The sequence below is a fragment of the Populus nigra genome, chromosome 18 (genome assembly GCF_951802175.1).
Source record: "Populus nigra chromosome 18, ddPopNigr1.1, whole genome shotgun sequence".
NCBI classification, from domain to species: Eukaryota; Viridiplantae; Streptophyta; class Magnoliopsida; order Malpighiales; family Salicaceae; genus Populus; species Populus nigra.
This window is the reverse complement of record NC_084869.1, coordinates 8,944,867-8,971,300: the sequence shown is the minus strand read 5'-3', so window position 1 is coordinate 8,971,300 and position 26,434 is coordinate 8,944,867. Positions and strand designations below refer to the sequence as shown.

The 26,434-nt window shown below is 35.4% G+C and overlaps 1 protein-coding gene across 1 annotated transcript; it reads right to left on the bottom strand.

Moving 5' to 3' along the window:
* On the bottom strand, nt 1–7,979 carry LOC133678137 (uncharacterized). Its single transcript, XM_062100349.1, has 4 exons — nt 7,478–7,979; nt 5,169–5,540; nt 671–5,088; nt 1–467 (listed from the first exon to the last, which is right to left on the bottom strand). Exons 1-3 carry the CDS (start codon nt 7,595–7,597, stop codon nt 709–711), a joined length of 4,872 nt encoding a protein of 1,623 aa, XP_061956333.1. The 5' UTR covers nt 7,598–7,979; the 3' UTR covers nt 1–467; nt 671–708.
* Nucleotides 7,980–26,434: the final 18,455 nt, after the last annotated feature.

Below are 26,434 nucleotides of genomic sequence, written 5' to 3'. Positions count from 1 at the left end.
TTTACTAACCATTCTGCTTCTTTATATACGAGTGAAAGAAATTAAGACAAGATAACAGAAAAACACATAGAAAAGGCCTCTGATTGAAGCAGTTCATTAATCCAACCTCCATTCATTCTCAGAATGGTTGGAAAAGGTTGATTTTGTGTCCAACAGTATAAATTGTTGATGCACCAAACAACATTAGGGGCACCATTTTTGATTGTATGGGCAACAAGACAGTCACAAAGTGTCTGCTTTCCATCAGTTAAAATATCTACATGGGGAAAAGTGAACTGCAGCCACCCAGTACAAATTCAAGAGATGACTGCTTGAAGACCCTGGATGGATTCCTAAGTTGCAATTGGTACAGCGAAAGGGTGGGGGTCGGAGACTGAACAACATCAAATAAATCACTTACCACCCATTCTTGAGAGCACAAGTTGGATGATGTCTCTTGGAATTAGCTAGCACCCCATCCAAAAGATCTGAAATCAAAAAACATTTTAGAATGTATTTAAAGACCTCTGCTTAAGCAAAGCATTTAGTATATCTCTTGCTGTAAAGAATGTAATTGTAGTTTTTTTCCCAAAAAAAAAGGAAAACAGCAAAAGGACATGTAGACTCGTAAGCCTCAAGGTGGACAAAATGAGAGAAACATACAGATATTAAAAACATGATAGAAACTTACAGGTGGATCAGGATTATTCATCATTACTGCCATGAGGATTACTTGTAACCTTCCCAACCACCCTCCGGCTCTTTTCTCTTCAAGAGACTTCCAGTAGCCAAATGATACATCCTTGATTGCTCCTCTGTAAGGGCCTGTGAACTGGCAACAGAAAGTTGCCTTGATACAAGAGAAGATGTCTCATCTCTCCCTTCTGCATCTGGGCCTAGAGGCCCTGCATTGAGGTCTAGACCCTGCCTTCCCCATTTCCTACTGCTCTCAGCTCCACCATTACTGTTACCATCTGGGAAGTTAACAACATAGGAAGGTCTTGGATAATGCGAATGGATTGCGGTTGTAGGTCCTAATACTTGAGAGGGTGTTGCAGGAAAGCAAAGCCTCCCTCCAGAAGATGAATCCATGTATGCTGTTGAACCACCTGAAAATGTGGCTGGGGATAAAGGAAAATTTGTTCCAAAAGGAAAGACAGGATACTGAAAAGGCATAGATGGAAGCGACATTGCTGGGGAAGATGACAACACTGGCCCTCTATAGATATCAGAACTAAATGAGCTGCTGCCAGTAGGCGGAGCCAACATCCTCTGAGGCCCACCAGGTGCAACTATTGAAAAGGGCTGCTCTCCTCTATCAGGTAAGATTGACTGAATTGTGACAGCTGGATAAGGATTCCCTAGAGGAAACCAAGAGGGGAAGTTTCCCGTTTCTGTACTGTTTATCCGAATACCAGAAACAGATGGTTGGGATGGCACACTGCTCCTGGTGAGCTGGCTAAATGGTGATGGTTCAGCACACATCTCTTCAGCTACAGGCCCATCATTTAAATCGAAGTCTCTGCAAGCATTCACATCTCCATTAAGAACACCAGATGATGGTTTGACATGATGAAATTGAGCTTCCAGCCTACAGTCCATGCTTGTTAAGTGATTACCCATATCATTAGGCTCATCCACTCTATTCAAATCAAGGTCAAGTCCCCCAGAGCTACGAACTGATGCTGAAGCCATCGGTGCATCCTGCACTCGATCATGATTACTCACAAGATCAGCTACAGAAACAGCACCCTGAGAAGAACTTCGAGAAGCCAAATCCTCAAGAATTCTTTCATCAGCCACATTTAAGTCAATATCCAAAGGCAGGCGACTGGGCTTGGAAGTAGTTGCATCAGTGAGAAAAATACTAGCTGTACCTAATGAAATCTCCAAAGCTTTTCTAGGTTCAGCTGGCCGAAATGCACTTGTGGCTGCTGATCCCTTCCAACCAAGCTCCCCTCTATTCTTTAGTAAATCCTCTGGTGGAACAAAGGACCCTTTTGCGGCAGAAGCCACAGTAATTGAAGCAGGAAGACCATTGGACACAGAAGAAACTGCCAAAGGCAAGGGGTTAATTGGTTGAACAGGAGCAGAGCATCCAGGTGCTCTCAAGTTATTCAGCTCCTCATATTTCCCATCATCAGCATTGAAGCCTTCATTCAGATCAAATACAACTTTTGTTTCCTGATCCAACCCCCCAGTAGCAGATAAAGAAGAAGCATCAGCAGATGTACATTCCTCTGTTTCATCACCTTCAGTGCCAGTCAACTTGGATCCCCTTGATCTCACTTCTTGTTCTGGTTTTTGACTGATTGTGGGTGAGGACTCGTGAAGCGCTGAACCATCACCATGTTTCTCATTAACCTGCTTATCTTCTTGCCTGTCATCCACGCACTCACCTTTGTTATTGGTAGCATCTGAGCCTTTACATTCATGTTCACTATTTCTTTTTTCAGTAGCTTCACCAGCTCTTTCAGCCTTAACCTCATCCATGTTTTCAGAGACCATATCCTTGCTGGATCCATAAGGCTGGAGCACTTCCCCATCAGATCCTTTTGTCAACTCAGGATGCATTTTGGTAGGTGGTTTCTCCTCATCATTTTCATTCATATTTTTATTGTTCTCACCATTAAGCTTGATGGACGGGTATGATGAAGATCTGTTATTAACTTCAGTCCCAACTTCCATTCTGGAAATATTGACCTTATCTTCTGTTGTGATAGAGCTGTGCAACTTTTCTTTAGCTGCAGATACACCATCTGCATTCGATCTGCCAATCCCCTTATCCTCCTGTGGTTCTTTCCCTCCATCAAATGATGCTTTCTCTACAGTGCTTGGAGAGGGCACAGCCACTGAAACGGAGACTAACACTTCCTCTGATTTCAAATTGCTTTCTGGACATTCAGAAGTTTGCTGCACATCCATATTAGAAGAATTGAAGTGTCCATTGAGCTGCCCTTTGAGTTTTTCTTGTGAAATCAAAATGGTTTTACCATCGAAGTTCTTAGCAGCTAGTGAAGTACCAAGAACAATTGCCCGCTTCTCATGTTCATCATTAACAACATCAACAAACTGCCCTCTGTCTTGAGCAGGGTCCTCACCTGGTGACGACTTTGGTCTCGCATCACTGCCAGCACAAGAGCTCTCAACAGCAGGGGTATTTCTCCGTGGAGAATCAGTTGGCGAAACCGTATCAGACTTGGACATCTCCCCAGCAGCTACACTAGCAAGCAGGTTCATGCCAATATCATCCCCAACAGACATCGATGCATTAGCTTCAGAGTATTTTGCACAGCTTTCAATCAAAGCATTCATGGAGCTGAAAGATGCATCATGCAATTTCACCATTTTTTCTTCATTTGCAGATGATGAGGAAGTAGCTTTTGAGGCTTCAGCTAATTTTCTAGAATCATCACCAGTCCGACAGTGCTCTTCATCAGGAACAGTAGTAGGGGACCCATCTCCCTCATCAGAACCAGTCAACACCTCTTTGAAATCATTGCTTTGCCACGATTCAGTATTAACATCAGAAGTAATATTAGCTCGATAAGCATCATTCTTCTCCTTCAGGTTAGGATCAAAATGGTCATGCTTCTCTGAAAGCACGGGAGAAGAAGCTCTGCTATTCATGACAGAAGGGTCTTCCAGTGACCCTCCACTGGCACTCTGTGCAGGACTGCGACCTCTGTTGGGGATCTTAACAATAAATTTATGACCATTCCCCTCAGCAACGGGAACATCCAGTGCCTTCTCACATGTCAAACTGGACTGTGACAATTTTTCTGAACCTAAGTTTTTGTGCAAAGAAGAATTCCTGCTTGACCCAGTTTCTTTTTGGACACCAGACATAGCTGGTCCTGGAAAGCCATTGCCTGATTTACGATGCCGCAGAGAACCACCAACCATCTTATTCACCATCATTGAACCTGCAGTTGAGCTCCTTGCATCCTCCTTTCCAGAAACCCCCCCGTTTTTGGCATGGTCACTAGAACAGGATTGACTATTGTTGTGGGACTGGCTAGAACTGCTGCTTTTCTCATCCCTTGCTACCACTACAGATGGATCGGAGGCACCACTGGCACCAGTGTTTCGGGGATGTGCTTCTTTTGAATTATTACCTGCTGATCCAGGTGATGCTGTTGATCTTATAGGTCCTGGGGATGTTGATGCAGACCTGGCAACAGTTTCCCCCTGTACAACCTTGACTGAAACAGTTTTCGAAGCAGAGAGTTGCACAACTGTGCTCTTCATTGCAACCTCAGAGGATACACCAAATTGCCTGTTCCCACCATGTGAAATTTCAGGAAGACGTGATCTGGCAGTCCAGGAGACACCTTGGTTAGAGCCAGACTTTGCGTTAGCATCCATTTCAGCCTCAACACGTTTCTTCCATGTGTCAACCAAGCTCCTTGCTTTCTTCTGTATTTCCAAGTTCTTATGTGTGCGCAGATTATTCACAGATTTGCCAATATTACACATTTGCAGAGCATGGAGATTTACTGGGAGCTTATCAAGTGCCCGAAGCAAAACTAACAGAAATTCCTCAGCAGATTTATCGCCATCCCTGGGGCTACTGCCATCACCATTCTTCCCTTTATGGACCTCCTGCAGCCATTCATCAAACACGGGCAAGCCCCTAAGCTGCACAAACCGGTTTAGACAATCAAACTTATCTGTGGCTGCTACCACACCAGCAAGAATTGACCGGCCAACCAAGTCTATTTTTTTATCATTTCTCTCTGGCATCATTAGATGCACCAATTTCTCAACACCTTCAGAATCCACTAGTCCCCCTCTGTCTGTAAATTTAGAAATCTCAGATTTCCACATGCTTTCTGGTCTACTGTGACCAGAATCACCATCATCCATTTTTGTAAAACGCTCTCGTTTCACAGGCTCGGAGCCCTGATCTATTCTCTCTCTTTTCTTTCCTTTACCTTGAGAAGGAAAGGATGAAACACTATTCTGCACACTATCTGAACCAGGTTTTAACTGGGATGTCGATGTTGGGCCATTCACTGGCTTTGGAGAGCGTCCACCAGGCTGCACTGTTGCATGCATTTCTAAACGTGTTTTATTCAATAGGTGATCTACTTCTTCTTGACGTTCCTGTGAAAAAAAAAAGGAATTAACAATCAAACAGCACTAACAATTCAAAGCAAAGTTCAAGAAGTGCATCTATAACTCACATTAATATAATCCTGATCAGTTAGCCACCATAAACACTTGTTTGTAATGTCATAAACTCGCCGGCACACAAATGAGCAAATTCCTGATGGAAGTTCAACACCTTTGGGAAGGAAGGCAACTTTACACGGATGGAGTAGTGATGCAGCAGGAATTTCATCCTTATGAAAGGAATAGAATATTTCGTTTGGCGCAGCTTCCAATAGGATGGCTTTGCCAAGTTTTACTTCAGAACGTCGATAGAGCCAATTCACACCTAACTTTAACTTGTTCTCTTTACTGGTAGTCAGCCAACGAATTATTCCAATGAACGGTGGAGAGTCCTGGGGTGGTTTGAACAAAGCACAGTCTCCAACACTGATCTTGCGTCCATCCTGTTAAAGGGGGAATAAGTGAACAATTAGACAGTCTATATTGTAAAAAAGAAGTAATCAAAATTGCATCAACATTTCAATAAGAATAAAAAAAACATCCCACAAATACAGGGATGCCAAACAAGTTTTGAAAACAGACCTTCTGCAAAACAACAGAAAAGAATATCATGACTTTGGTTATGCTTAGCATGCCTGTCTTATTATTCTACCATCATGATCATCAATATTTAGAATTTTGTGGATTCAAGCCTAAATTAACAAACCATTCTCTCTCATTTTCAATAATTAAGCATAAGAAAATGAATCAATACGGCTAACTAAATCATCGTTCAGAGAAAATTCTTATACAAAAGCCTGAAAGAAACTATCAAGGTTGATAAACATTTAATTGAACACTAGTTTCAGCTAGTATAGATTTATGAATGAATGAATGAAGAAAAATGAAAAAATAAATAACATTTCAAATGAAGAAAACTGAAATTTTGTTCCAAGTAATGGTGGGCAGTTAAAATGAGCAAAAGTGTGTCTATCAACTTCAAGTAAAGATATATGGAAATTATTGCATAACATCACAATTTTGGGAAAAACTAATTATTTGTCCAGATATATTCCAAACAACCTTACACATCTCTAGCCCAATCAGATGTCATATACTATGATATTTGCTTCCAAGAAAGATGCTTCTACAAGAGCCACAACCCCTTCCTAAACTATTTAGTTAATAAACTGGCCCCAAGGAAGCAATAGCATGATAGCATCCTGTGATTAAAAACTTAACTATTAATAGACACACAAGTAAAGACCCCATATCAAGAACTCCAAGCCAAATCTTTCGTGATCAAACTTTTCTTTCAAGTACACACATAAACTTAATGCCAAACCAAACCTTTAGCTAACCCATAATAAAAATTGCATAGCACCTGCATACACTATGAACTCATGTGACCAGCTACATATCCATATTTAATTAAGCTATCATACATGAATTGAGGTAAAACTCGTTTCAGACATTGGTACATCTTTTCACAGTACATAAGAGCAGTGAGACCGAAATTAGAGCACAAAACGAGGGCATGCTCTCCTCTAATGGACATATTGGGGTATGGTTAAGCAATTTAATCAGTGAAAACATGAAATGTAAAAAATATTTGGCCCTTCAACCCCCAAAAAATCTACAAATGCTGTTTATAAATTGATGCATATTGGCCATATCATGAACTCATTAAAGAAATGTAACACCAATCCATGCTTATAGGAGCTATTCACTCTTTACACTCAGTACCAATACCATTTTGAAGATGAAGCTAAATAGTTCAACAAATGCCAGCACACGCATCACCTTTTTCACTATAAACCAAATAAAAACCTGACCCTTTTTATAATTCATAAATCCAGGTAAAAAATTTGCCACCAACCCAATTTTGCCCAGAGTTGAAGAGAAGTCCTAAAAACACATAACATCAGAAAAATCCTTCAATTTGTGCAGACCAATTTGTGCCCATACTTTCCAAAAACCCAACAATAACTCATCACCTCCCAAAATGCCACACAATCAGTGCCTAAGAATTGTAGCATCAGCAACAACAAACCCAATAAAAACCAGACGCATATCTCGCCAGAGCACGGTCATAAAAATCTCAATTCCAACACCAATAAAAAAACATCATCGAAGGAATCGAAATCAAGCCCCTCTCTCAAAAGCTCCTATATTAAACACACAACTTTCCTAATCCAGTCGCTTATCCTAAATATCTATCAATTCAATCCAGATAACACATAATTACAACAAAATTTGATAAAACAATCCTCTCAATAACCTAAATATACAAAAAGCGAATAAACCCTCTTATCCTGACCCACTAAACAAATCAAAACCCAAAATATTTACAAAAGAAAAAAAGACCCCGAAAATTAAAACATAAAAAAGAAAGAACTACCTTGAAAAAAGAATCAGAAACAACATCGTCACCAGCTACAACCGAATTACCACGCGAGGGACCTGTCCACATGTGCCGATGATCCCTTTTCCTCTCCTCACCTTCCCTTCCATGCAGCATAGCCTTGCATTTTCCCCTTCGAGTACCATCAATCCACCACTCTCCTTTCAAGAACACCCCAAAACTCAGACTTTTTTCTTCACCCAATCATCCGATTCTGTATAGATCCGATAAGCTAAACCCTAGCTTCTTCGATTCACCATTTGCCAATCGAAACCCTAATTATTTTCCACGATCGAAAATAACAGCTATTTCTTCTATTAATCGATCCAATTATATCTCCGGATCCGTTAAATTAAGAGAGAAACTCGAGATTCCGTTTCGATGTAGAGAGAGAAAAAATCGAGGATGTAGAGAGAGAATATCGAGGAGAAAAATACCCAAAAATAAAAATAAAGAGAGAAAGACGGCCAAAGGACTAGGTACTTGGTAGAGCAGGGACGGGCAGATTGGGCAGGGTTACGGGCAGATTAATAATGTGATAATGCTACCTAACCGGGAGAGAACTTGAATTTTAGATGGAGTGCCAGCGGTCTTATTTATTATTATTATTATTAATTAATTAAATAAAAACTGACTGTTATTGTTGACTGGATTTAAAGGATGTGATGGTGTTGGTTTGTAACTTTATTTTTCTTCTTATTGTTTTTAATTTTTTTTATTACTAAATCTGCCTGTACGGTCAGAGATTTGTATGGCATGGCAGGCTAATTGCTAATTTAATATTTAATTTCTGGGGCTTAGGTGGGGCGTGATAGGGTTACACGAGGGGTATGCAGGTGGTATAGACAACTGGATGAAGGGTAAAAGTGGAAGTTTGAATGGTAGGGAGGTGAGAGTCACATGTGGGGGTACGATGGAGCAGTTAAGGTTGTCTTGAGTTGTTCCAACACAAAATGGTAAGGAGGGGAAGGATGACGTAAATGTTCTGTTTCTGTCAAGAAAATGATTTTTCAGGTTTCCTTGCTTGCTTTTATAGTAAAGCCTGAACCGTTTTCCTTCCTCTTTTTCTTTTGTCAGTGAGTACAAGTCCAGACTGTTGGATTTTATAGTTTTTTGGAGTGCATTGGACTGTTCCCAATCTTTTCCTCCTTTTATTTTATTGGGTAATTATAAAAAAAAAAAAAAAACTTTAAAAAACTAATAGCGTTTTCAATTATTGTGTTTCAAGAAGTTAAATTTTAAATACTGAACTTTTTATATATACCCAGTCACTTATTCTAAAAAAAATTAAAAAAAAAATCTGACTATTTACAGAATTGTTATTGTTTGTTATTTAATGAGCATTTATAATATTAATATTATAACTTTGCTAAAAAAAATTAAAAAAAAACTAAAACTTAGTAGTTAGTATTCCATCTCATTTAGACTTCTTATCAAATACTTTATTTGTATATTCCAAAACATTTTCTATTGATGAGTGAAAGGGACAAACCACCACATTCTCTTGCTATGATTCTCGTAAGTTAAGAAATATTTAATGAATATAAAGACTATTATCTCCTATTTATCAAACAATCAATCTTTATAATTTTATTTTTTATTTTAGACCGTAAATTTCTTCAAAATGAGTTGTGAAAACTACCTTTAAAGCATTATTAAGTTAATATAACATGTTTTGAATTATAATTAGGAAACATTTTCCTAATCATCACCATAGTTTAGCTATTTTTTTTATTTTGCCTTTATTATTTTGAAAATCATTGTTTACATATCATAATTTACTAATAACATTTTATATCCTTACTCATATATGACAAAAAAAAAAAGAGTAAACAAAGATTATTGAGTTATTTACAACATTGCCATTGTATTTGAAATTTTCAATTAAAGCTCTTACAGTGTTAAAATTACAAAGTTCTATACGATTAAGAATTACCCTTTTGTTATTTCTCGTATTACAAAATCATCATAATTATAAGATTGCATTTTTATTTTGGGTTTCTATAAAACATGTGATAGATATATTAAAGAGCCAACTTATGTTATCGAGCACTATTATCTAGCCGACCACCACTATCCACCATATTCTTAAATCAAGTTAATAATGGCACAACAAAAACAAATGAGATCAAGAATACAAAAGAAAAGGGAAAGAGTGATAAACAAGATAATTGTTTCTCGTTTTCTTTTCTTGGACTTAGAGAGTGTTTGTTTGTGAAGTGCGCTGCGCGGCACAAAGAAACACACCTTTAATTATTTATCAAAAGAATTTGAAGTGCACCAATACTTGAAGGATTATTGTTGTTCATCGAAGATGCTAATGTAGTGTTCAAAGAAATATACCAAATGGTATTGTCATCCACTATATAACTTGGTAACCTACTTATTTACTTCCACTGCTTTTGTTTCAAATAGAACAAACACAATAATTTCTCTTTTGGCTGACAAATCATAATAAGCTTTTCACCTGCAAAGAAAATAGGATGATTCGTTGCTAATAACCCTTTAATTTTATTCTTAACAAACCCTCACTTATTGATTTCATAACCCACATCAACATTTATCTCTTGAAAACATATACCACGTAAATAATACCATTTACAGAATCATGTATAATGTTAATAGTTAAGCCATGCAAGTCACAATTCTAGTGGCATACCGATAAGTGTAACTTTTTCTTGTTTAGAAGGCAAGTGGCATGCAAATTGAGGAGACAGGGTGATAATACCATATAAAATATGATTTGTCTCACTAACTTGAAATAAAGATCCATCTCCAACTACACTCCATTCTTGTGTGTCTCTCTCCTCACCTTCCAACACCAAATAACTCCCACTTATACTCCATCTTTTCCATTTGAAACGTCCCCCTTTTCCATAATTCTTTCCCAATTGAAACTGTCATTTTTTCACCGATCTTTTTCAGCCAAAATAGCCTCAAACCAACATTCCTTTCACCCTTTTTTGTAATATAATTAACGTTAACTAGATCTAAACATGTATTCCATTCTAATCCATAATCAAGAAAAAATATTTGAAAAAAAAAACAACAAAATTTGGTATTGGTAGTCGATCATTAAGTGCAAGACGATATGGGTAGGACTAGTGTTTCAGTTTTTTCTAGATTTGTAATGGAGACAAAATTACTTTTCAACACCATATAATAGATTTATGTTGATCCAAGATGTAAATTGTAATTTTTTAAAGAATTGAGGCAAAGTAAAAAAAATGATTATACTATAAGATGGTCAGAGTAGTTTTTTTTCCTTATAATTACATACAATTACAAAAAATATTAAAGCATAATCCACTTTTACCATGGGTTTTATGTAATAACCCGGTTTTTTCAACGCTAAAATTGATGGTGATTTTTTTATATCCTTACATCCCCGATGCTTTTCACAATAGCATCTCGAGGTTAACAAAAGGTTTCATTCATTATCATATTACATACATATTTATAAGATTGTGTTCCTGTTCTAGCCTTGTTATCATCATGAGTTTATACAAAAGTGTTGAATGACAATACACAACTAGTACATTTAATATTTTTCATGATAACATTTCAGGAATTGATAGATGGATTCCTTTCATTAGTTTTGCACAATACGCATATAATAGTGAGAACCATATCTTCATAAACTTGATAGTTGTTATTGTAAATAAACTCTACAAAAGGTGGGTGGTCTTTCTAATTTCTTCTAAACTCCAATATACATGCTTTTAACAAATCTTTTGGAGTCTAAATTGTTTTTTTAAATTGTCCACCAGTTTGAGAGTGGAAAATAGTGCTCAAATTCAATCTCATTCCTAAAGTATGTTGAATACTTGACCATAAACGATAAGTGAACCTAAAGTTTCAATCCAAAATAATCAACATTGGCATCCCATGTAATCTCATTATCTCATCCATATACAACTTTGCTAATTTATCAACTAAATCTATCATCTTTATAGGCAAGAAAAGCACAAACTTAATCAAGCGGTCCACAATAACCTAAATGACATCATTGCCTCCTTTTACTTTAGGTAAGCCCGATACAAAGTCTATAGTGATATCTTTCAACTTCCATTTAGGTATCAAAAGTGGTTGTAAAGGCATCATCGACTTCTGATGCTCTGCCACATATTTAACCTTTTTTTTTTCATGTTTGGCTATCAATAAAATTCTTTTAAGTCTCTATACATTGTGGTACTTTTTGGAAGTATAACAAACCTAAATTCATGAACCTCTTTCAATGCTTCATCTTTAAGGGCCTTATCATTAGGCAAATACATCTGTCTACCCATTACTACCATTTTATTCTCCAAGATATAGAAAAAAGTCGCAACCACTAATTGCATCTTATTTCTCACTTTATCCACCTTAATATCCTTTTTTTAAGCTTCTAACACTTTATCTTGAAATATAGATCGTACCCTCAATTGAGCTAACAAGAATCCTTCAGGTCCCACCTTCAATCAAGCATATATCTTTTTCAACTCTACCAGTTTCCTCATATCCCAGTCCACCAATTCATCTAGCATTATCTTGTTTTGAGACTAAAAGCATCATCAACAATAACATTTGCTTTTCTCATGTAATAATATATTATGCAATCATAATATTTAAAAAACTTTACTTATCTTTTGTCTCACGTATTTAGTTCTTTTTATGACATCAAATATCTCAAATTCTTATGATCTATGAAAATCCACACCTAAGACCCGTATAAATAATGTCTTCATACCTATAAGGCAAACACTACGACATTCAACTTTAAATCATGGATTGAGTAATTAACCTCATAAGGCTTCATCTATCTTGATACATAAGCAATTACCTTCTCATATTGCATCAAAACACAACCGAGTCCCTTTTTAGATGCATCACTAAACTACAAACCTTTTAGATCCTGAAGGAAGTGTCAACACTAGGCGAGTGGTATGTCTCCTTTTTAACTTCAAAAAATCTTTTAACACTCCCTCGACCTTTGTCATTTCACTTCCTTCTAGGTTGATTGATGCAACCATATTATTCGATAGTTTCATCCACATTTAACTAGTGTTTTGCCTATGTTTTATATATAAAATGCCTTGATATTCTTTGTTTTATGTTTTGAAGGCACTTTTGGATGAAAGATGTAAATTGGAGGTAATTGACAGATTTGACCTTCAGTCGTTGTTTTGTGCAGAGTGTGAGCTCTAGAGGTCAAAATGAAGTGATTCCAGTGGAATTAAAAAGCTAACATCCATACCTTTCTAGACATCTAAGGCAAGAAAATAAAATAACAAAGAGCATGGAAATCGCAACTTTCAAATTCAAATCTCGCAATCTGCTAATGTTGACCTTCGGCCATTCCGACTTGAATATCTGGAGCTACAGAAGTCCAATGGATGCAAACTTAATTGTGTTGGATTCCTGACTTAAAGGCCTATAAACGCTCCATATTTCAGCAAAAAACGATGTCATATGAAGGAGATATGATTTTTCAAAGATGACAACTGAATTCTGCCAGCAAACTGGTTTCCTAAATAAACGAGTCCAAATTACATTCCAAAGCATCTAAATCGATATCCAAGTTTTTATTTCAGCAAGTTAGCTCCTTTAAGTCAAAGCTTGAAGATTTCATGCAAGATTATTTCTTTTTTTAGGAAAATAGTTATTGAAGTACTTAAATGTAAACTGTCTACTTAAGGGAGGACTATTTTGTAAAATAGAGACTAGAGTTTCCTAAGATATAAAAAGGACAAGAGAAGAGAAGAGGGGCAGCCAGCCAAGAGGAGAAAAATGCCCCCCCTCCTCTATGAAACTCAAAATTATGCTTTCTTCCTTCTTTTTGATTAGTTGTTCAACAAACATGCAAGGCTAAACTCTTTTTCTTGGTTGCTATGATGAATATGTTTGTTCTCCTATGCTTATTTTTCCTATGATTATTTATTTTAATTGCTAGATCAGACTCTAAGTTATTATTGTAGACAATCTATTGCTAAGTTTGATATCAAAACCGGAGTTGTGGTATATGAACTTGTGAAGCAACTGAGTTTAATAATTGTGGTGGATCTATGTTATTAATCTTAGGGAGAACATTCAATCAAATCAAACATAGACTGCGGGCAGTTATGTTTTCTTGATTAATCAACTTATCTAGTTCTTAAGGCTTCCATTGAATTAAATTACTAGTGCGAATATTGTGGTTGTTTGATGGTTATAGTTAGTTGTACAACGGATCCATGAATTAACCAATGTAAAGAAGAGATAAATATTCAGAATATAAATTGATGTTTCGTTTCCATGATTAGTTCTGATTTCTGTAGGTGGATGTGTTCTTGCAATCAAGGTTTGTTCTCTTGATAATATTTTGATTTTATTAAATTTTGTTTGATAGTTTTCTATTTTCTTTTGTTTTAGCCTAGATAACGTCCAACCCCCCCTAAATTGCATATCTCTAGCATAAAAATCTGACTTGAATCTTCCTCGTGGGATCGACCCCTTGCTTGCTCTATACTATCTTGTGTGTTGTGTTTGAAGCTAGGGTAATTAATTTGTGCGACCACGACATTGCAACAAATTTTGACACCGTTGCCGGGGAAGTAATTTTAGTTGATTCCTGTGCTATTATTTTTATTTTCTGTGATTGTTATTTATTTTTCTGAAGAAAAAAAACAGAGAAACAGAATTTTTGCTTGCTGCAGTACTATTCATTTACGGCAGTGGTATTGTTCAAAACAAAATTTTTGGTGGAATTAGGTATCGTCCTTTTGTTTCCTGAAGGGAAACGACGTTCTAAACAGGAATGGTGGTAACCTCCAGCCCCACCCTATCGAGGCCAAATTTCGCTATTTTCTAGGATTTTTAGGCAGTTTTAGTTTTCTAACGTAGGATTTTCGTACAATTTGCATTGTTTTCGATCTCTTGTGTGGTTGGTTTCTTTTGAGTTTTCTTGACGATTTATGTATGTAACCCATTCTACTAACTAGAGTCAAGTGTAGGTGGATCTTGAAATAGAAAACACTTTACGCAGGTTATGAAAGGAAGATCGCGTCAACACCATGGCTATTGAACGACAACAAACACTCAAGAAGCTTGCTGCTCCTACCGTGAAAAATCAACCATTATGCATCAAAATCGACAATAATGTAAACTTCGAACTCAAATATGGTTTTATACATTTGCTACCATCATTCAATGGTCTTGCAAGTGAAGATCCTCATACTCATCTCAAGGAGTTTCATATGGTTTGCATTGGCATGAAACCAAATGGAGTTGACGAAGAACATGTTAAATTGAAAGCTTTCCCTTTCTCTTTAAAAGGGGCATCAAAGACATGGTTTTTCTCTATTCTCCCAGATTCAATTGGAACTTGGAATGCCATGAAGAAGATTTTCCTTGAAAAGTATTTCCCAGCATCTCGAGTGGCCAACATAAGAAAAGAAATATGTGGGATTCGACAATCTCATGGAGAGACACTTTTCGAGTATTGGGAAAGATTTGAGCAACTATGCATTCAATGCCCTCACCATCAAATACCTGATCAACTACTCATTCAATATTTCTATGAAAGATTGATGCCTACTGACCGTAGTATCATTGATGCTGCAAGTGGAGGGGCATTTGTAGATAAGACACCGGAGGTTGCACGCCAATTGATCTCAAACATGGCAGCCAACTCGAAACAAATTGACACACGTGGAGACTTCACAAATGAATGAGTAAATGAGGTAAGTATTTCTAACCTTGAAAATAAAGTGAATGATCTTACTTATCTTGTGCGTTTTTTAGCTTGTGCAAATGTACGACAAGTGAAAGTTTGTAGCATATGTTCCTTACAAGGACATACCTCAGATATGTGCCTAACAATAGAAGAAGATTACATTAAACAGGTTCATGCAGTTGATGGAGGATTCCACAGACAGTCCCAGCATAAATATGATCCCTTTTCCAACACGTACAATCCCGGATGGAGAGATCATCCAAACTTATGTTATGGGAACCCACCTCAATAAGGCAATCAAGGCCGACAGTTCCATCCCCATAGATTTTAGCCCTAACAAAATTATCAAGCAAGACAACCCCCTCCATTCACAAACTCCAATGTTATGGGGTCGTCATCCAATGATGATCTTCGTGAGATGATGAAAACTTTGGCTTCTAACACTGTGACCTTGCAATAAAATATCATGTCTTTTCAATAGGAAACAAGGTCAAGTATTCACAACTTGGAGAAGCAAATGGGGCAAGTAGCTTCAAGTGTGGGGAAATTGGAAACACAAATGAATGGAAAATTGCCCTCCCAAGCATTGAATCTAATAGAGAATGTTAGTGTGATCATGTTGCGAAGTGGGAAAGAACTTGAAGAGAAAAGGTCGAAATAAATTGAGATGGAGGAAGAAGAAAAGATAGAAATCGAATTGAGTACAAAGAAGGAACATCCTTCTCCTCTACAAACTGAAACATCGACCAACACTCCAAAGGTAACTCCTCACTCAATGAATTCCAATTTTAAAACAATTCCACCCTTTCCTGTGAGTTCTTCTAGGTCAAAGAAAGAGAATAAAGAAAAAGAGATTTTAGAGGTTTTCAAGAAAGTAGAACTCAACATTCCTTTGCTTGATGCTATCAAGCAAATTCATAAGTATGCCAAATTCTTGAAGGATTTTTGTACTACCAAGAGTGCTTTCAAACTAAAAGGTCATGAAATGGTACGTATAGGTGAAGTTGTATATGCTATTGTTCAAAAGAACATGCCTTTGAAGTAAAAAGACCTAGGTGCATTTACTATCCCATGTGTTATTGGTAATGTTAATTTCAAACGGGCCTTGTGCAATTTAGGTACATCTATTAGTGTTATGCCTGAACATGTTTATGATTCTCTTAGTCTTGAGCCTTTGAATAAAACTAGCATTGTCTGTAATACAACTTGCAGATCGTAGTTTTGTTTACCCACTTGGTGTGATAGAAGATGTCCTAGTCAAGATTGATAGTTTGGTCATTCTAAGCGACTTTTATATTTTTAATATGGAACATGATTCTTATGATTCATCAAACAGCACTCCTATATTGTTTGGGAGACCATTCTTAAAAACTGCCAATATAAAAATTGATTATGGTAAGGATACTTTGTCTATGGAGGTAGGAGATGAAAAAATTGAATTTAATTTTCATGATGTAATGACATATCTTTATAACAATGTTTATTCTATCACATGTTATGACCAAGTTGATAAATGTGTGCAACAAGTTTCTGATTTTGATAATGAGGATGGATTAAGCATAGCTTGGAGCTATGGCTATGATTTTATCAAGATAAAAGAGATGGAGAGGTGTATATGTGTTCCTCAAAACGTGCATAAATCGGCATTGACTTTACAGGCTTTGCAAACTGTCCCTCATGATGCAGGAGTCATTTACCCCATCATAGACAGTAAATGGGTGGCGCATATCCTTTTGGTGCCCAAAAAGATAGGAATCATGTTAGAAAAGATTTGAAATGATGCTTATGAGAATGCAAGGATTTACAAAGAAAAAACTAAGAGTCTCCATGACCGAATGATTACAAGAAAAGAGTTTAATGTTGGAGACAAAGTCTTTCTTTATCATTCGCGTAAAAAACTAAGAGTCTCCATGACCGAATGATTACAAGAAAAGAGTTTAATGTTGAAGACAAAGTCTTTCTTTATCATTCACGTTTGAAACTTTTCCTAGAAAGTTGCACTCTCGTTGGATTGGACCCTTTGTTGTTTCTCATATTTTTCCTTATGGTGCAGTTCAAATTACAAGTTTAGAAACCAACAAAGTACACAAGATCAATGAGCATTGCTTGAAACCTTTCTATGAAGGTTGGACGGCAAAACTCACCACTTTTGCAAGGTTAGCTGAACCAATCTATGAAGAATGAGCATGCAATATGTCGAGCCAATAACATAAAACAAAAGCGCTTACTGGGAGGCAACCCAACACAAAAAGGAAAAAAAAAACAGATTTTCTTTCTTTTTCCCTTATCTTTTAAGTTGATCAAGTCAAAGGAGTAGCTATCATATAAAACCCCTTAATAAACCTCATATAATACCTTGTCAATCCAAGGAAACTATGAATTTTTTTTATATTTGTAAGTCTTTCCCACTTTAACATTACTTCTACTTTTCTTGGATCAATAAATATCTTATCTCTTGTTATGACATGCCTTAAAAAGACTATGGCCATGTTTGTTTCCTAGAAAATAGTTTCCGGAAAATCACTTTCCAAACTTTCCTGTGTTTGTTTGCCATTAGGAAAGTTGACCAACGGAAAACACTTTCTAGTCAAAGGAAAATTTGGCTTGGTTTCCAGGAAAGTGTTTTTCTGGAAAATTTGGGCGGAAAATACTTTCTAGAAGTTGTGAAAAATTTAGAAATGTCATATTATTTGCTGATTATATCAAATTTGGTTCTTAAACTTTTGATTGCTATATATATTTTGTTTTGAATATCTATTTTTCAATTTCATCTCTTAAAATTTAATTTTTATATTAACTTTGGTCCTCATTTTTATAATTGTTATTTGCTTTTTCTTTATCATTTTCTTATTGAAATTTTTTATCTATCAAATTTGATCCTTAGTCTTTTGATTGTTACTTATTTTATTTGAAATAATTTATGAAATGTTAATTATTATTATTTTAATTTCTTTATCTTTCATTTTTATTTTATTTTTTAGATTTGATTTCTATTATTTTGATTATTATTTATTTTATTTAAGATAATTTATGAAATTATATTTTTTTTTCAATTTCATCCTCATTCAACTTTTTAATTTGTAAGATTTGTTCTTCATTATTTTAATAAACTTGAGAAAATAAAACATTAATAAGTTATTTTCCAGCTCATTTTCCATAACATAACCAAACATTGAAAAGTGTTTTCTAACTTATTTTCCATTACACTACCAAACATCGGAAAATAATTCACTTTCCCGGAATTCACTTTTCAAAAGGAAACTATTTTCTAGCAAACAAATGGGGCCTATATTTTTTAGCTAATATTCACACTTATTTAACTTAGCATACAATTGATAGTCCTTCAACATATACAATACATACCTTAAATGTTGATCAATCTCCAAATATGAACTAGAATAAATTAAGACGTCATTAATAAACATCACTACAAATTTACCCAAGTAAAGTTGGAAAACATGATTCATCAAATCCATGAGCACTACTAGAGCATTTATCAACCTAAATGGCATTACCATGAACTCATAATATTCTTTAATGAAGTCTTTGAAATATCTTAGTCCTTAATTTTTAATTAATAGTACATTGATCTTAAATCTATCTTTGAAAACATCATGACTCATTTTAATTGATTAAAGAGATCGTCTATCCATGGAAATGGATATCTATTTTTCATTGTCACCCTATTCAATTATCTATAATCAATGCAGAGTCTAATAATGCCATTATTCGTTCTCACAAATAATATTCGCTAACTCTACTAGTGTCATCGTATAGGGTGACTAGACTACAGGAGATATGCCAAGTAGTTTATCAATAGAGACCTACACCTTTCTCTTTGAAGGCAGTCCCAGTAACTCATTTAGAAATACATTTGAAAACTCTCTTATTATAGGAAGATTGGACAATTCAATATTATCCTTCTTCGAATATATTATATAAGTAAGGTATGTGGCACACCTTTTTCTTATCATCTTTCTAATTGTCATAGCCAACATTATACAATCTGGTATAACATTTATTTCTCCTCTAAATATATAGCTCTCCTACCATATGGTCCTTAGAGAGTTGAGGTTTTTACAAAACAATTTATTTGAGCTCTATTCATACCCAACTAGTCTGTCGCACGTCTGAAAAAAATATGCGTGCTGTCGGCTTGGCGATTTTTCGTTTCTCATTCTGCTTTGATTGGTTCGTTGAAGTCGCCACCTAGTATTTAACTGAAGGCTACTAGGAAACCCGGGTACTGGTCTTATCAGAGATTTGCGGGGAAGGGACTGGTTGTGGTTAAGGAAGGTATTAGCACCCTTAACGCACCTTACCTGAGGTAAGCTGCTTCGTGGACTTGATGTGTTAAAGAAGCTTTAAAAATTCTGTTCTTTCATCGAATTTTAGAAATACGACTTACATGTAAGTTCATAATTCTTTATCCGTGAAGAAATCAAAATATCAAATTCTTCTTTATTCTTGCAATTTTATCATAGAAAAAAAAAACATTCATAAATAAAATTCAAATCACACATTCACTTTCACTATACTTTTCTTTTTTTTCTTTTCTTTTCCTTTTTTTTTTGTACATCCACATTACAAATTAAAAAAAATTCAACACTAAACAAAAATTACATTACATAATTTAAAAATTATAAAATGGTCCCTAAAACTCCAAAAATTGCAGGGAAGGACTTCTGCAAGCCGGAACAGTGCCGCAGGAACAGTGGTGGCGTGTGGGTTCACGCGCCGCCGCCGGAAACTCCAAAATACAGGGGATCTGGAATGTCTTCTTCCCCTCTGTCTTCCTACGCCGGCGGTGACATGCAAGAACAACCAAAACGCAACAAAGCAGTCGATTTTAGTTCTCTCTTCTCCTTCTCAGATCTGGTTCATTCGGTTTTTTGGATCTGCTTCACTGCAGATCGGTCTCCTTCAGTCATCTTCTTCTTCTCCTCTGTTCCATGTGTTGCGCGACAAGGAGGAACAGACGAGGGAGTGATGTCGTTACTGGAGGCGGTGAGCTAGGTCTGCTGGCCTGTGGGTTGCTGCTGCCGCTGGAGGCTGTTCGGCGGCTGAGGAAGGAAAGACCTGCTGGCTGAAGCGGGAGCCGTGGGTCTGAGGAGATGGGGAACGACTCTGCCCGTTCTCTGGTCGGGGAAGATGAGGTTGCTCTGTGGTGCGCAGAGGGGCAGTCTTGCGGGCTTGCTTTGTCAAGGCAAAGGGGGCTGTTTCAGGAGCCAAAATCACAGGCCAAAGGGGAGGGTTTGTGGCGGCTCCAGCAGGGCAAAAAAAAGGAAGGCTCCCTTTGGTTTGGGAGAGAACCAGGAGACCAGGGGAACGACGGCCAAGGAGATCGTGAGGGAGGTTTGTGCTCTCTGGTTTTTGGCTCGAAAGAGAAGGGGAGCTGCCTTGGGCTGAGAGTTTTTGCTTTTTTTCAAAGAAAAGGGGCAACTCCAGGGAAGATGAAAATGGCCCAGGGGAGAAGGTCTCAGCTGAGGGGGATCTGTTCTTTTTTCAAGGGAGGGGGCGCGATGGCCTCTGTCTAAGAAATGGGGAGAAGATGGGGCTCTGGTTTCCAAAGGAAAGGGGGCGGCTGCCAGGAAGAGCTGAAAATCCAAGGGGAGGGACTGGCTGTGAGAGTGGAAGAGGGACTGGGGACCGTGGGTGGGGAAGCAGAAAATCCCCTCTAATCCCCCTCCCTCCTCTGTGATGTAGCTGGGGATGAGAAGAAATAGGGGTTCTCCCTCGTGAGGAGGGGCCTCCATTGTCGGCTGGAAAAAAGGAAAAAAAGACACTGGGTGGGGGGCTGAGTCCCTGATTTTCAGCCAAAAGAGAGGGATCAAATGGTCTTGGGCCAGGGGGAGCGGCTGGTTTCGGGTGAAGAAAAAAGTTCTTAGGGTTTCCTCTTTTTTTGTGTTGCCTCTCCCTCTAATATTCAAAATATCCTATGCATAGGTAAAAATATTGTTTGGGCCTCAAAATTGTCCCTGAACTTTCTTTTTTTTGGATTTTCAATGTTTTTTCGTTATTTTTGGATTTTTCTGAAAATTTACCAAAAACATGGGTCAAAAATTGGGTAGCAACATAGTCTATACCTAATATCACATCAAAGTCATGTAACTTTAAGGGTATTAAATATACTTTCATCTCATACCCACCAATACTAACCTTTAACCCTTTGTATTTATGGTCAATATCTACAGTTTCTCCTAATCTATTTTTTTCCTTATTAGATTTTTTCTAAGTTTTCCTATGATCTTCCTTGTTACAAATGGATATGTTGCACTGGGATCAATCAAAGTATATATAGGGAAGGAATTTAATTGTAGCATACCTACCACCAAATCAGGAGCAATTATAACCTTCTTTTAAGTCATGTAGAACACTCTCATTTGTGTCTTGTCTCTATGAGGTCTCAGACATCCCCTATTATCTTTGGCCCCTAATTATGCCAGTCTGATAGCTCTATCCATTATGATAAATTACTACTGACTTTATGTTTGTTGTCCATGTCTCTATGTATAATTAGTAGCCCTTCTAGGGGACTCCATCTTAAGATATCTTTTCTCTCCACTAACGACATCTCTGGTTTAGGTACAAATAATTTTTCCAGTTATGCTCTTTTATTTATAAATATGGCATTGACGTAATGATGTCGAGCAATACCCGAGACGTCTCTACTTATATTAGGCATACTGAGGATAAGTGATGATTTTTTTGTTCTATAATCCCTTCAGCTGAACTGTCCTCGAGTTGAACCTCTACCCAGTACCCTAAAGGGGCCCAGCTTTCACTCTTCCCAATTAATTCCCTTTTTTTTTAAATTGACTGGATTGTCTTGTTTTTTTTTTTGGAACAGTTATCCTACTAAAAAAGTCAACATTCTTTCTCTTTCTAATTTTAGATTGACCTTGTTGGCCTTTAGTAATACATGCCTCTAAGGTTTGAGATGCATGTATTAACTCACTTGCGATCTTAAAGTATAATGTAATCAACCCCTATTTCAAGTCCTACATAAACCCATCAGTTGTTCAATAAGAATATGGTATGAGGAAAACAATGAGAGATTATAAAATCTCCTCTTGTACTTAATCATTATCATATCATCTTATTTCATGGATAAAAACTCTTAATCTACAACCTTACAGTGATAGCTGAAGTAAAACTTATTCTCAAACTCCGTCTTAAAGTCATCTCAAGATACCTCTTTAGTAGCTCTCTTGAGTTATACACTTTTCCACTAAATTGATGCCTTGTCTGAAAGTTATTGGATGGCACAATCCACTTGTAGCTCCTCTTGCACCCTTATTTGAATCATAGTCTGCTCTCATGTCCTGATCCACCTTCCTACAATCTTTATGTTTTGTTCCTCTAATAAAGGCTCATAACTCATCTCCCTTATATTATTCACTAGATGAACTAAAAAAAATACATTATCTGTAAGTGTTAGGGTTATTGAGGTTATTAGAGATGCTAGAGCTGCTACACTAGACATGCCAACAACCACTACCCTTACTATCTGCTCTAAGAAAGCAGAATCAAGACCCTAACACTTACAGATAATGTATTTATTTTAGTTCATCTAGTGAATAATATAAGGGAGATGAGTTATGAGCCTTTATTAAAGGAACAAGACATAAACATTGTAGGAAGGTGGATCATGACATGAGAGAAGACTATGATTCAATCCTTGTCCCACAGGTGCTATAGTTGGGTGTCTCAATCCTTGTCCCTTTCTATTTGATGTTACTGGCTATAAAATCCTAACTTGCAAAGAGGCCGGATCATCCTTGATTCATACTAACCCACATTGTCCTGACTATATCGATAGTGTCAACATATACGATGTGGTATCAGCTAAGGGGTCTTCCTCTTGCCTATCTACTATATCAACATTCTAATTCCTTCTCCATGCTGAAGATTGGTTGATCTTGGCTCCTTATCAGATACATACCATCTTGAAACAGTTTAACATGAGTCATTATTCATTTTAAGTCTACTAAACCAAAGCTAGGGCCCTAATACTAATTATAACGATCCCAACTTTTAAAACATAATTTAACTCATTCAGAGTCATGGATAAGTGTAATACCAAAGAAAATTTTATATGTGTTTGTGAGTGTCTAACACATCTAAAGAAATTATTGTTATTTAACATTAAGAGCTTTAAGCAAAATAAATGATGGAAGAGCAAAACACCTACCAATTTAAACAAATCAATTCATTTCTTTCAAAAATCTCCTAGACCGAACCTTCTATAAAAGAAAAATAGATTATTCTTTCACTTTTCATGTGATTTGACTTTTATTCATACTTCATTTATTTTAATTAAAACAATTAGATACAATTTCTATATCAATTAAATCAACCATTTCAATCCCTTTTTAAAATGGTAATGGGCGAATTATGCTTTTAAAGAGGAATCATGAATTTTCCTCAAATTTTCATAATTGATACATTACCCAAATGAACACAATTCTAAACAAATTTCATGAAAAGTTCATCAAACAAGTTCAAACCTCCCTCTTGCTCATACCCTATACCAAAACTTTCCAATAACAAAGAGGTATTTCTTTTTCTTAGATTTTGGAATTAGTTCATTACTCATTCATTAAATCCTTCATTTAACATAATTTATCATGAATCATGTGCCAATTGATCAAATAAATTCAAGTCCACCCTTATCTAATGTAGCTGAATTCCAATCTACATAAGAACATTTTTTTTTATTTTCTTCCAATTTACATATAAGTCATTCTTTATTCATGACTAAGAACATCATTTAAACATAAAAAAAATAATTCATATACATATCATATAAAATTCAAAACTTCTATAATGAAACTGAATGACTCACTTCTCAATTCATAACAAAATATTAATCAATCAAAGTAAAAGTATTTCTTACCTTCAAATAACACTAAAACAAGGGTGGTTTAACAAGGATTCCTTTTTTTCTTGCTCAGCCTCACTACTTCTTTCAAGCTCTAAAATCTTAGTTTTAGAAGTTTTTAATCCTTCCTAAAAGCTTGAAACCCCTCCCTAAATCCTTAAAAGTTTCTCTAGATACTTCATTCTTCCTCTTTTAATTGTTTTAGTATGAGAAGAATAAAAAAGAATCAAAGAGTTGTTGCCTTCCTTCGTTCTCTATGTTTTGGCAGCTCTTGGCTTCCATAAAAGCTAAGAAAGCTATTTATAAGTCCCATATTATTTATATTTACATTGCCATTGTAATTTAATTAAAGAAATTTTTCATTTACCCGGGTAACCAATTTTTAAAACTTACTTTACCTTAAAGTTTTAATCTATAAAACTTCATTTCTATATATATATATATATCTCATTTTATCATTGGATTAAATTTTCAATACTTTACTAACACCGTAATATTTTAACCAAGGGTTTACAAGTCATGTTCTTGGTAAAAAAAAATATAGTAAAATCACCTTTCCTATTCTTTCTTTAGATCCTACTACTAAGAAGAATGCTTACTTTTTAAAATATCTCATATATACAGGCAGGAACAAAGGAAGGGATCAAATTTATTTCACAGGAGCAAGAGTACGGTATATAATGTTATAACAATGGGTATAGTAAGCAAAATCATACAAAAAGAAAAAGGGAGGGTAAGAAATAACCATAACAAATGCGTTAGAGGAGCATTAAGTAATTGATAATGTACTGTAAGACCATAACTTATTGTTTTAAAAGGCAAATCCATCAAACTCGATAGACTATTAACAAGTAATCCTAATATGGGTGGATTTGATCAGGGAGACCCAAAAATAATTCTTCAAGGCTTATTACGTGTCCAATGCCTTTTGTTTTTATTGACATCTATTATTTTAGCATAAAATCTTTTTAGTTCTTAAAAAGAAATAGTTTGGGAAAGTTATTGTTTGTTTGGGTTTGTTTTGTTTGTAACCTATTTAAGTTTAAAGATGATTGATGATAATGATTGTAAAAGGATGGAGATAGTTTTATTAAAAAGAGAATGGAAAAGAATGATGAATAAATGAAAATAACTCTATTTACAAATGTTGCACTATAAAGTATAAACAAAAGGCTTATTTTCATCCAAGTACATATCTTTATCAAAGAAATTGAAGGACTTTTTAAGCGGGTTATGTAAAGTCTAATGTGGCGGTAATAATAACAAAGAGTGATCTTCAAATACATAATTTGTCATAAACATGAATGAAGAACTAAATTTATGAATATATCATATAAAGCAACTATTTTAAGGCTAGCCAAAAAACCGTTAAATTATACTTCAAAAAAAGGAAAAGGAAACTTTATTTTTTTAACCAAACCTTAAAAATGCCTTCAACATATAATTTTATCCCTCAAGTTTTAAAGATTATCAATTAAGTTTTTCTTTCCATATTTAATTATGAATTTCATCAAAATTATACATTTTTTTAAGAAATGACATTGTTATGTAAGGAACTAGCTTTTGTTAGGGAATTCTAACATAAGAATCCAATTGAAAAATCAAAACTATTTAGATATAAAATTGATACAAAAAAATTATTTGAGGAAAAAAATAATATTGCTCTGATAGTTCGAGAGTATATTTGAAATTGGCCTCTAAACCAAATGATTGTTTAATCCATAACTATATATAGAATTACTAACTCTTTAATACCATATTAATGTGCAATAATAATGTTACATAATATGTCCATGCTAACATGTAAATTCAAATCCATCTATAGTTAATAATAAAAAAAAATATATGAACTCCTGGAAAAATAGATTAACTCCTTTTCTTCATTATTTTTATATTTATATACTAAATATAAATATATTGAATGAGATGGAGTGAATGGATATAATATTTGAATAGGCTCATGTGTTTTTGGAAAGACACTCAAATTTTTAAGTCAATAAAGAGCATAAAAAAGGAGTGAAGAAAATATTTAGTTACAAATAATAAGTTATCTTGGATTTGAGGAACATTACTTACGAGTTAATGGATTCAAGGATTTTCATGATTATTTAGTATATTAATACCTTCTAACTTGTATGATTACTTGCATGATAACTCTTGGTTAATGTTTTTTAGTTGGTTAATGAATGATTTCTAGATATTTTTGGAACTTATTAAACCTAAGCCACCTATCTAGGTGGACATAATTAACTCTTTAATAAATCTTGTTTCATTAAATATTAAATAAGCCTTCTAAATCATTACTAGCTTATATAATCCATTATTGAAATTTTAAATATAAAAAGAAAACACTTAAAACAAAAAAAAATTAAAAAAA

What these genes read in the sequence shown, in the direction of transcription:
- LOC133678137 (XM_062100349.1), bottom strand. Translation starts at nt 7,597, where the DNA reads ATGCTGCATGGAAGGGAAGGTGAGGAGAGGAAAAGGGATCATCGGCAC. An exon ending in TTTCTGATTCTTTTTTCAAG is followed by an intron (nt 5,541 to 7,477) that starts GTAGTTCTTTCT and finishes CCCCTTTAACAG; the next exon opens with GATGGACGCAAGATCAGTGT. An exon ending in CTGATCAGGATTATATTAAT is followed by an intron (nt 5,089 to 5,168) that starts GTGAGTTATAGA and finishes TTTTTTTCACAG; the next exon opens with GAACGTCAAGAAGAAGTAGA.